Source organism: Hemitrygon akajei, chromosome 12 (genome assembly GCF_048418815.1).
Source record: "Hemitrygon akajei chromosome 12, sHemAka1.3, whole genome shotgun sequence".
NCBI classification, from domain to species: Eukaryota; Metazoa; Chordata; class Chondrichthyes; order Myliobatiformes; family Dasyatidae; genus Hemitrygon; species Hemitrygon akajei.
In genome coordinates, this window is record NC_133135.1 from 58,925,330 (window position 1) to 58,937,518 (window position 12,189).

A 12,189-nucleotide genomic window follows, 5' to 3' on the forward strand; every position below is an offset into this window, starting at 1 on the left:
CAAGTAGTCGCATGGCCTAGTGGATAAGGCATCGGTCTAGCCTCAGCTGAGGCAGCGTGTTGTGTCCTTGAGCAAAACATTTAACAGCACATTGCTCTGCGACGACACTGGTGCCAAGCTGCATGGGTCCTAGTGCCCTTCCCTTGGACAACATCGGTGACGTAGAGAGGGGAAGGCTTGCAGCATGGGCAACTGCCAGACTCCCATACAACCCTGTCCAGGCCTGCACCCTGGAAACCTTCCAAGGTGCAAATCCATGGTCTCACGAGACTAACGGATGCCTATACCTATATATACACCTATATATTAAGTAGTCAACTACCTCCCCAATATCTAAAGAAATACCAAGGAAACTAAGGCGCCCGTCTACAGAGCTGTTAAACTGCACAAAACCCAATAGAAGTCTTCTAGTTCCTGTTCTATGTGACTCTGTTCCAGACCATTCTCCTCTGGGAGCTGGGAGCACAACTGGAAAGCACTAAAAACAAATGCTGTGGTTTAGGAAATGAGACAAATCCAAAAGTTAAATACTACTGTGCTGGGAATGTGAAACGAATGATGGAAAATCTCAACCTGTCAGGGAGTATCTGTGGAGAGAGAAACAGAGTCACTGAGCAGGTCTCTGACCAACTACTCCAGCACAGTGTTTTGTTTGGGAAGTTGGCTGGACTGGTCAGGCATTGTACTTTCAAACAAGTACCATTAAAAAAGACATGTATGTTTTATATTTAACAATCCAGTAAAACAATTAAAATTGTTTAAAAGAAAAACAGCTGGCGAGAACTCTACAATTTCCAGCTCTGCTTACCCAACATGCTAAACCAAAGACTCATATAAATTGACCTAAAACAGAACTCCTTTATTGATGCTTGAAAATTATCAAATATGTGTGAGAGGCACAAAATGAGTGAAATGTTTCTTGTGGCTTCAGCTTTTTGCTCATACTTAAAATATGCATTCCAGTTCATTTTAAGTACCTTTAATTGTGAAAATAAACACCTACTTAATGTAAAATTAAAATTTAAAGTTATATTTGTATAGATCAACCATTACACCCCTTAATCAAAGGCTGCTGTATGAGTTCACTCCTACACTCAGATTCCTCCACTGACCCATTCACAAAGAGACGCTAATCTCTTCAGATCCAGTGCAAGAGGCACCGTGGGGCAACTTATTCCCCATCTTAAACTCTCCTGCCTTTCTAAGCAATACAAGTTAGCACTCTTCAACCAAAGCGATTCAGAAAAAGTAATACACTGTCAACTCCCTTCCCACTAATTTCAGTGAATGGCCTTACAGCAGCAGCACACCGGTGCTGTACTACAATAGTACACAACACTCTGGTGGTCGTTGCACCAGACCTTTGCCATGTAACCAATATAGCAGTAACATTAAGGAAAGGGGAAATCTATGATCTTCAATAAATAAAACACAATAAGTGAAATAAAAGATTTCTTTACCAAAAATTGAACAACATTCATCAATATATCAAATCTTGTAAAAAAAAAAGCAGTATTGAATAACTCCTCACCTCGATTAACAACAAACTTGCTAAGCAGCATTTCTCGTGACTACAGTTTACCATAGAACATTACAGCACAGAAACAGGCCCTTTGGCCCTTCTTGGCTGTGCCGAACCATTTTTCTGCCTAGTCCCACTGACCTGCACCTGGACCATATCCCTCCATACACCTCTCATCCATGTACCTGTACAAGTTTTTCTTAAATGTTAAAAGTGAGCCCGCATTTACCACTTCATCTGGCAGCTCATTCCACACTCCCACCACTCTCTGTGTACAGAAGCTCCCCTTAATATTCCCTTTAAACTTCTCACCCTTAATCCATGTCCATTGCAACTCTTTCTCTGAATGTTCATTTCCACTTATTGGCTACTCCTTTGTCCCTCCATTGGAAAGATAGTTATGGATTCTTTCTTGCATTCAGTATCATCACTGGCAGGCAAATGTCATTGTGCTACAATAACTTGCAGAAGCATGCAAAAGATTGCTAAAGCACAATTGAGAAATGGATACTTCACACCTATGTACAGACTTGTTAAGAGTTAGAGAAATAGAAGATATAAAAGCCAAGTTAATGCTTTATCATAAGATTGCAGTTGTGTATCTTTATTTCTTAATGGTTCATAAAGTGGCATCAATTTGCCAATCAGTATTTGATAAAACCTCCTTGTTCAGTTGAGTATTAGTACAGAGCTTGATGAGAGTGGGATAGTCTAATCCTTTGTTCCTTTTCTTGCTTATAGTGCAAGTTGGAGTATATTGGAAAGATCATCTCTGAAAGTTAATTATTCCTTACATAAATAGAAAGAGAATTGACAAAAGGAGTTCAGTTTATCAAGATTGTTCACTGCATGGCTTGTAGTCACTTCAAAATAAGACTGATGGAGATCTCTGGTATCTAATGTAGTTGGCTTCTTGGTGACTGGGTGCACGCGTGGATGTGGAATGCAAAGGAAGTTGCAAATGGAAGAGCAATATGGAATATTAGAGGCTGCAAACCCTCAACATATTTCTTCATAGTTAGCTTCTTACCTAGTGTTGCCAACTGCTTGAAATGCAGACAGGAGGTGGGTTGACCCAGCAGATCCAGCCGATGGTAGAGAAGCTTACTACTTGGGGCAGTGTTCAAATGTTTCAGGTGTCTGACTGGCACTTCAGGTTGGACCATCACAATGCACAGAATAAATGACGTGTCTTGCACCTGCACAGACCAAGGAGTATCCGAACTTTTATAATCAACTTTAAGTATCAGTTCAAATTTCCAGTGACTTTCTACAAAACCAATAGAAAGATTTCACTGGACTATCAAATTCAAGTTTATTGTCGTCTGACTGTACCCATGTACAACAAAACGAACCAAAGTTCCTTTGGACCACGATACACCCACAAAACATATCACACACAGCACAAAAACCAAAAAATTACCATAAATAAGTTAATAAAATCTAATTCAAAATACATATAGTGCACAGCACAGATTAACAGTAAATTGCTCATTGTTCTAGTGAGAAGACCTCAATGGTGGCAGAGTATTCATTAGCCTCACTGCTCAAGATTAATGGTTCCCATCTCTGCAATGACCACTATGACTGAACATAGTATTGTTTAAAGTAATACAGTTAAAAGGGCAGCATTGAGGAGTACAAAATTAAGTCAGTGGACAGCAGAATTAAATCAAAATGGGGCCAAAGTTTTGAGGTGACTTCAGTTACACATGTGGAAGCTAAGAAGCAAGAGCTCTAGTTTTAAAACACCATCGAAGAGTAATGCACACAAAATGTTGGAGGAACTTGGCACCTTAGGCAGCATCTATGGAAATGAATGAACAGTGAAGATGTCAGGCTGAGGCCCTCCTTCAGGACTGAAAGGAAAGGGGGAAGATGTCAGAATATATGGGTGGGTGGAGGGAAAGGTGGACTAGCTAGAAGGTGATAGGTGATGCCTAGTGGCTGGAGAAGAAGAAATCTGATGAGAGAGGAGAGTGGACCATGAGAGAAAGGAAAGGAGGAAGAGCACCAGGGGGAGGTGACAGGCAGGTGAGTAGAAAAGAAAAGAGGTTAGAGTGGGGAATTGAAGAATGAAGAGGAAGGGAGAAAAATTACCGCAAGTTGGAGAAATCTGTTTTCATGTTATCAGGTTGGAAGCTACCTAGACAGAATATGAGGTGTTGCTCCTGCACCCCGAGAGTGGCCTCATCGTGGCAAAAGTAGCAACCATAGATTGACATGTCGGAATGGGATGGGGATAGGAATTAAAATGGTTGGTCAACGGAAATTCCATTTTTGGCTGATGGAGTGGAGGTGCTCAACAAAATGATCCCCTAATTCATGTTGGGTCTCACCAGTGTAGAGGAAGTCACAACAGGAGCACGGGATACAAAAGACAAATCCAATAGATTCCCAGGTGAAGTGTTGCCTCATGTGGAAGAAATCTTTGGGGCCCTGAATGGAGGTGAGGGAGGAGGTGAATGGGCAGGTGTAGCACTTCTGTCACATGCAGGGGTATGTGCCAGGATGGAGTTTAGTTGGGAGGGATGAATGGACAAGGGAATTATAGAGGGAGTGATCTCTGTGGAAAGCGGAGGGGGAAAGGAGAGGTAAAGATGCATTAGATGTGGAGACTCATGGGGTGGTAGGTGAGGATAAGCGGAACTCTATCCCTGTTAAGGTGGGTGGGGGAGGGGGGAAGAGAAGATGGGATAAGTGTGGACGTCCAGGAAATGGAAGAAAAGTGGGTGAGGGCAGCATCAATGGTGGAGGAAAGGGAACACTATTCTTTGAAGGAAGAGGACATCTCTGATGTCCTGGAAAAGAAATCCTCAGCCTGGGAACAGATGCGGCAGAGACAAAGGAACTGAGAAAAGGGAACAGCATTTTTACAGCAGACAGGGTGGAAGAGATATAGTCAAGATAGCCATGGGAATCAGTAGGTTTATAAAAGATATTGGTAGACAGCTTGTCTCCAGAAACAGAGACAAAGAGATCAAGAAAGGGGAGAGAAGTGTCGGAAGTTAACCAAGTGAAATTAAGGGCAGGGTTAAAATTGGAGGCAAAGTTCATTAAATTGATGAGCTTATCATAGGTGCATGAAGCAGCACCAATGTAGTCATCAAAGTAGTGCAGGAAGAGTTAGGGAGGCTTGGAACATGGACTGTTCCACATAGCTGGGGCCCATGCAGGTGCGCATGGCTACCCTTGAGTTTGGAGAAAGTAGGAATAGCCGAAGGAGAAATCGTTTAGGGTGATTCCTGCCAGACAGAGAAGGGTGGTGGTGGAGGGGAACTGGTTAGGTCTTTTGCTGAGAAACAGCAGAGAGCTTAAAGGCCTTTTTGGTGGGGGTTGAAGAATACAGGTACTGGACATCCATGGTGAAAATGAGAACTGAAAGTTGTTGATGAGATCAAGAGCATGTGAAGTGTCGTGGATATAGGTGGGAAGGGACATAACTAAGGAAGATAGGAGCATCCAAGAATGCCCGTGAGTGAGGATAAAACAGAATCGGAGAATAGTTCACACCACCCACCCCTTTTCCCCAGAGGAGTCTGTGTTAGTAGAAGCACAAAGCACCTTGTTCCTGCGCTTTGAAAGAACCACATGATCTTGAAAGTAAGTGAGCATTAATAAATGGACCTGCTCACATTGACACTCAAGAGGCACATCTTAAAATGTCCTGGCTTTTGCAGTACTCTCAAGTTCCCTGCATTTGGAGCTTTCATTTGACTACAATATCCTACAAGTAAGCACAAGCAAATCTGTTTCTGCAAAATGGACTGCAGAAGGGTTCTACAGTGGAATGACAGAAATATGTGCAACACTGGATCACACAGGCAGGCAAGATGTCACCCTGCCGATGGACTGGAATGGCGATGAATGGTGCCCCTGAAACTTGTGCTTCTGCTGCCCTTGAGAATCTGATGCCATTAGCTGAAAATGTGCAGGTATTTCATCAACTAGGTCTGGTGCATCAGGAAGCAGCTGTTTACCTTTCACAATAAGACCCCTGGAGACAACAGTCGTATGATAAGTAAAATCAGAAGACTAGAAGGACTGCTACTGTCTGAACTTCTACATTGCAAATGCTTCAGATAAGGAACCCTGCTTCAAGGATTTTTAAATTCAAAACAACAATAGCATCCTAAAAATAGCTCACCAAATGCAATCATCAGCATTCCCAATTTTAAAAGTGTTTAACTCCGATTAAATCTAATTGAAATATTCAAAAACTCAGTGCTAAGCCATTACTGAGGTAAATAAATTGAGCAGTTGTGAAAAGGATCCTTGATTAAACACATTCTTCTGGTTTTTAAAACACAATCCTATACATCTTAACTGATCAAAGGGAAGGAAAATTCAATGGCATACTTGGAATAACATAACCTACCAACTTCCAGGCATAGCTGACATTGTAGGCGTCCTTACTGGTTTCTCGCAATCGATTTATATGCCAAGATAAAGAGGAGTTTACAGGTACAGTAATAACTTGACTGCCCAAGGGGAGACTGCACAGAGATGAAGGAAGAAAAACGTTATTTGCACGTCTATAATTTACACTGCCACAAATTCCAACTTTCAAAACATGTCTGGCGAAGTTTACAATGATGAAATGTACACTGGGCAATTTAAAGACTATGAACAATTCTACTGGGACCACTTATTTTTGCTCACAATACTTAATCGAAGAACTGCTGAAAGGTCACTAACCTGAAGTGTTAAACACTTCTTTCCATAGATTTGAGCAATTTCAGCATTTTCTTTTTTAAATTCAGATTTCCAGAATCTGCTGGAATTGCTCAATTTTTTGCTTTTATTCAAGGTTGTTGCTTGAAGGTAAAAAAATAATTCTTGTTGAATAGAAATCCAATGCTGCTTTCAAGCGATTAAATCGTCAGGCAAAAAGGACCCAACAACTTCTGCTGATTCATTACTATAAGGATGAAGATCATGTTCAAGTTTAATTTTCATTCAACCATACATGAATATATTGAAATGAAACAGTGTTCCTCCAGGACCAAGGTGCAAACTACACACAGCACATAAGGTTATGACAGCAGAAAGTATACAGTCACAAAAAAAATACATAGCCCAAGCCTCTGAATAGCATGGCCTGCAGAAGAGACAATTTCGAACGAGATTGGAGATGATATCGGATGCAAGGCAACTCTGGCAGGGTTTGCAAGACATTACTTCCTACAAAGTGAAACCCAATAGCATGAATGGTAGCAATGCTTCACTTCCAGATGAACTCAACGTCTTCTATGCCTGCTTTGAAAGGGAGAACACAACTACAACTGTGAAGACCCCTGCTGCACCTAATGACCCAGTGATTTCTGTCTCAGAGGCTGTCCTTAAAGAGAGTGAACCCTCATGAAGTGGAAGGTCCCGATGGATTACCTGATAAGGCTCTGAAAACCTGTGCCAACCAACTAGCGGGAGTATTCAAGGACATTTTCAACCTCTCACTGCTATGGGCAGAAGCTCCCATGTGCTTCAAAAAGGCAACAATTAGACCAGTGCCAAGAAGAATAATGTGAGTTGCCTTAATGACTATTGCCCGGTAGCACTCACTTCTACAGAGATGAAATGCTTTGAGAGGTTGGTCATGACTAGACTGAACTCCTGACTCAGCAAGGACCTGGACCCATTGCAATTTGCCTATCACCACAATAGGCCAATGGCAGACGCAAACTCAATGGCTCTCCACACGGCTTTAGACCACCCGGACAACACAAACACCTACATCAGGATGCTGTTCATCGACTATAGCTCAGCATTTAATACCATCATTCCCACAATCCTGATTGAGAAGTGGCAGAACCTGGGCCTCTGCACAAAGAGCACAATCTTTGCAGATTGGTGATAACATATCCTCCTCGCTGACGATCAACACTGGCACACCTCAGGGGTGTGTGCTTAGCCCACTGCTCTACTCTCTATATACACATGACTGTGTGGTTAGGCATAGCTCAAATACCATCTACAAATCTGCTGATGATACAACCATTGTTGGTAGAATCTCTGATGGTGACGAGAAGGTGTACAGGAGTGAGATATGCCAACTAGTGGAATGGTGCCGCAGCAACAACTTGGCACTCAACATCAGTAAGACAAAAGAGCTGATTGTGGTCTTCAGGAAGGGTAAGATGAAGGATCACATACCAATCCTCATAGAGGGATCAGAAGTGGAGAGAGTGAACAGTTTCAAGTTCCTGGGTGTCAAGATCTCTGAGAATCTAACCTGGTCCCAACATATCAATGTCGATATAAAGGAGGCAAGACAGCAGCTATACTTTATTAGGAGCTTGAAGAGATTTGGCATGTCAACAAATACACTCAAAAACTTATATAGTTGTACCGTGGAGAGCATTCTGACAGGTTGCATCACTGTCTGGTATAGAGGGGCTACTGCACAGGACCGAAAGAAACTGCAGAGGGTTGTAAATTTAGTCGGCTCTATCTTGAGTACCAGTCTACAAAGTACCCAGGACATCTTCAGGGAGCGGTGTCTCAGAAAGGCAGTGTCCATTTTTAAGGACCTCCAGCACCCAAGGCATGCCCTTTTCTCACTGATACCATCAGGTCGGAGGTACAGATGCCTGAAGGCACGCACTCAGTGATTCAGGAACAGCTTCTTCCCCTCTGCCACCCGATTCCTAAACGGACATTGAACCCTTGGACACTACCTCACTTTTTTTAATATACAGTATTTCTGGTTTTTGAACATTTTTAGATCTATTCAATACATGTATACTGTAATTGACTTATTATTACTTTTATTTCTTTTCTCTTCTGTATTATGTATTACATTGAACTGCTGCTGCTAGTTAACAAATTTCACCTCACATGCCGGTGATAATAAACCTGATTCTGATTCTGATGATGCACAGGATGTCATCCTGGTCTAGCTTGCTCTCCCTCTCAGCGAACATCAGAGGGCAGCACCAAGCAAACACAGGAGAGCCGCACTGGCGGGAAGGGACGGCCCCCAACCCAGCATGGGCTCCGGCGCATTCATAGAGGCCTCTGCTCCCTCCCACACCACCTCTCTTGTGCGGCTGCAACAGGCAACTCCATAGTCCGAGGGCCTCCGTCCTAACCACAACTGAGGCAACACAGCTCATCTGCCATTGGTCTCACCAAAGAGCCAGTGAACCAGATTTAGAATGTTCCACAGTGCCAATGTGCCAAAAGAGTTTTGCGGTCACAGGAAAATCTTCCAAGACAATCACTCGCACCTTTTTTGGGACTACACACACCTTGGCACAACAATACACAACAAGGCAACAACACAAATACAGTACATAATAAGTCCAGCTCCATCACTACTCAGCAAGTTGCTGAAGGGGTACATCTGCAGTACTTGATATTGCTGGTAACTAGCAGCATCTTGTCATCATAAGAAAAGATACAGAGGGCAAACAGCTGCCACCTCTGCATGGACTCAGAATGTCCACTGTGTCCAAACACACTCCCATCTAACACACCACCAGACCAACATATATGGTGGAAGGAAACATCATCAGAAAGATATCGCCGACAATGTATGTATCATGACCTATGAGCCAGTATGAAGCTCCTATGCTAAATAACTTTGAGATACATACGATAACTTTCCACTTTAATGAGCCCTGGGAATATAGGATTAAAATGCTTACTGCAACACCGTGAGATCAGCTAACATAGAGCAGGAGATCAATTTAAGTGATTTCCTAGCACGAGCTGTTCGCACTGGATAATTAAGAGCAATTTACTCTATTTAATAGTTGACTCATAGCTTTTGTTTTTACCTTAGAATGTTCTGCCTGACAAGCTGAAATCTTGGAATGTTTTCATAGTGAATTATATCCGTGTGGAGCGGTGGCTCTGTGAGAAGATATGGCCGAGTCAAGGAGGGATGCATAAGGGTGTAACCTGAAATGGAAACAAGTAGTATCTAAAGTCGTCGTATTCAAAATCCTGTACAATGTTCAGGCCTATTTCCAGTATTCCAATAGGGAGACAATCAATTAACAAACAACAGATGAAATTAGAACATTAATTACAAAACAATCAAATTCACCCTGGTTCTATAGTGCTGTTTAAGTCTGGAACAACCATTTCAAAATGACCTCTCGTACCCTTTTGCAGTTTGGGTAGGTCTGAACTCTTACATTTTGGAATTTAGTCAGTTTGCTGTGTGACGGGTAAAACATGGAAATTTCTGCTTCACAGATAATGCTGGCCTGAAGCTCTAACGCTGTTACTGGTTAAAAAAAAATCACTTTCTCACCTTTATTATCTATTAAGAACGTGTAGGAAGCAGATGAATCGCGGTAGTAAGTTACGTCCTCCAGAATATAAGCCAAATTCACATCCACTCCCACAATTCCCAATAGCATGTTTCCAAAATAGCACGGTTTACTAACAGTCATGATCAATCCTGTGAAAGTAAATTTTCAAAAAGGTTAAAAAAAATTGGAGGATTGCATAATATTATTTTGGTCTCATGAGGCATGAAGGTTCCAGCAGTATAGATACATCTTGGGAATGGGGTCCTGGATAACCAGTACTTCTCAGCAACTTGCATGAGTGCTGTCCACTTGCTCATGGAATTCCTCACATTCAAACTCAACATTGCCTTATCTAATGACCAAGCACATGTCCATTTCACTCTTTGTTCAGTGGTAACGTCCTTAGAGTCAAGGTGTTCATGAATTACTCCAAAAACATCAGCGCACAATGCAAGCTAACGTTTAAAGGCAGCACTGAGAAGCTGCTACACTGTTGTTGGCGGTGCCGTCTTTCAGATGAATTATCAACACAAGACCCCAATACACTGAAAGGGGAATATATTTTTAAAAATCTAGCAGCATTCACAATTGTTCTGGGCCACATTTATCTACCAGCTAATATTGCAAGAGCTTACCCAGTTACGTATCACTGTGTTGATTCCAGGGAAAACTTAACCCGTCTATTTCCCGATGCAACAGTACCCATAAAAATTGCCATGAACTACTTTGGGACATATTAAAAAATTTTGAAGAAAGGTTTTTTTTTTAAATGCTGGATTTCCCCCCCTTTCTCATGGAATCTGAGCCTTGATTGACTTTACCTCTTCACATAGTTGAACACTTCTATTAAGTTCAGTAAAATACAGATGAGTTTCAATATAGATACTTTCCTACCTCATAATCAGTGCTAGTTCATTTGGCATACAGTAGCTGTGAATTTTTAAACAGACCTTGTAGAAGATGCATACATTGCTGCATTGATAATGCAACAGCCACTTGCCAAGGAAATGAAAGAGGTACACCATTTTTGATAGGGATGCTAATAAGGACCAAGGGACTATTGGGAAGAGAAAACTTCAAAAGGAAAGACCAAACTTACCATCACCCATTTCATCCGTGTATGGTAGACTAAACACAGCTTCATCTATCATTCGGTTTGGCAGGTTTGTATAAAACCGTCCTACAGTGGTCTCCAAGTTACTCAACTGGTTCAATACCATCATTGTTCCTTTTACAACAGGGAGCGACGTGCGATCAGGAACTCCGTATTTTGCTGAATTCTGTTCTGCTAAATCTCGAAGAAAGGCAAGCTCCTTCAAACCAGTTACACCCTCTAAAATAAAACCAAAAATATTAAAGTTGGAAATAGTTGTGTTACTGACAAAGCAAATGAGATTCTGTTCTATTTGATATATATTTGACAGGAAAGCAAAATGGAAAAGTATTTCGAAAACCCTTTACTATACTACCATAGCTTCCCCCCCACTGCTAAAGTCTGTGTGTTTTGCATTCTCTTGCAAGACGTTCAAAGGATCCTCAAATACAGGCCAACGCACTAGAGATGTACCCATTCTTTTTTTTTAAATCACCACCTTATCATCTTATGCATGTCATCTCTGGTAGTAGAGTGAAACAATGCTTAAGTTGCCAACCAAGCAGACTTGCTAACACAAGAAAATCTGCAGATGCTGAAAATCTAATATACCACACAAAATGCTGGAGGAACTCAGCAGGCCAGGCAGCATCCCTGGAAAAGAGTAAACAGTCGACATTTCAGGCTGAAACTCTTCTTCAGCAAGCAGATATGCCGTTAATTTTCAAAAGTTCATTCACTCAAGTTGATAATGATAGCCAAGAAATTGATATGGCAACTGATCCTTTCATAATTTTAAACACTCCACATATCCACAACTCTACCTCCGAATACTTTGATCAATCATGTGTGTCATTGCTTTGAACATTTCCAAATCATTTGACATGATCAGGCAATATTCTTCAAACAAGTTACCAGCGGAAGCACTCTATCATGCTGTTATGAAACCTGTCCAATCTGCTTTCAAATTGCTCTGTGGTATAGATGGTAGTACAAACTTTGACATTTTCTTCAACAGTAGGATCTCCCTGCCAATTCAATAATCATTGTTCAAAGACCATAAGTTACAGGAGCAGAATTAGCCCATTTGGCCCATTGAGTCTGCTCCACCATTTCATCATGGCTGATCCAATTTTCCTCTCAGCCCCAATCCCTTCAAGCCCTCACCAATCAAGAATCTAAATACTTTATCCATTCTTCTGATAGATGTTCAATTCAAACATAGTACACACGGAGGTGGCCATTCAGCCCCTGATGCCATGCTGACCTTGATGCCAACTTACACTAAGTGTCCTCCTCCAGTGTGTATC

At 41.7% G+C, this 12,189-nt stretch overlaps 1 protein-coding gene across 1 annotated transcript in view; it reads right to left on the reverse strand.

The window, feature by feature from the left end:
- Nucleotides 1-12,189, reverse strand: part of cachd1 (cache domain containing 1) — a 178,951-nt gene that overhangs the window by 32,918 nt on the left and 133,844 nt on the right. Inside the window, exons 10-14 of the mRNA XM_073063198.1 lie at nucleotides 10,886-11,119; nucleotides 9,786-9,935; nucleotides 9,304-9,427; nucleotides 5,901-6,018; nucleotides 2,553-2,721 (exon numbers count right to left, since the gene is read on the reverse strand). Of these exons, the coding sequence (XP_072919299.1) occupies nucleotides 2,553-2,721; nucleotides 5,901-6,018; nucleotides 9,304-9,427; nucleotides 9,786-9,935; nucleotides 10,886-11,119 (795 nt within the window). The remainder of the gene's footprint in view (nucleotides 1-2,552; nucleotides 2,722-5,900; nucleotides 6,019-9,303; nucleotides 9,428-9,785; nucleotides 9,936-10,885; nucleotides 11,120-12,189) is intronic.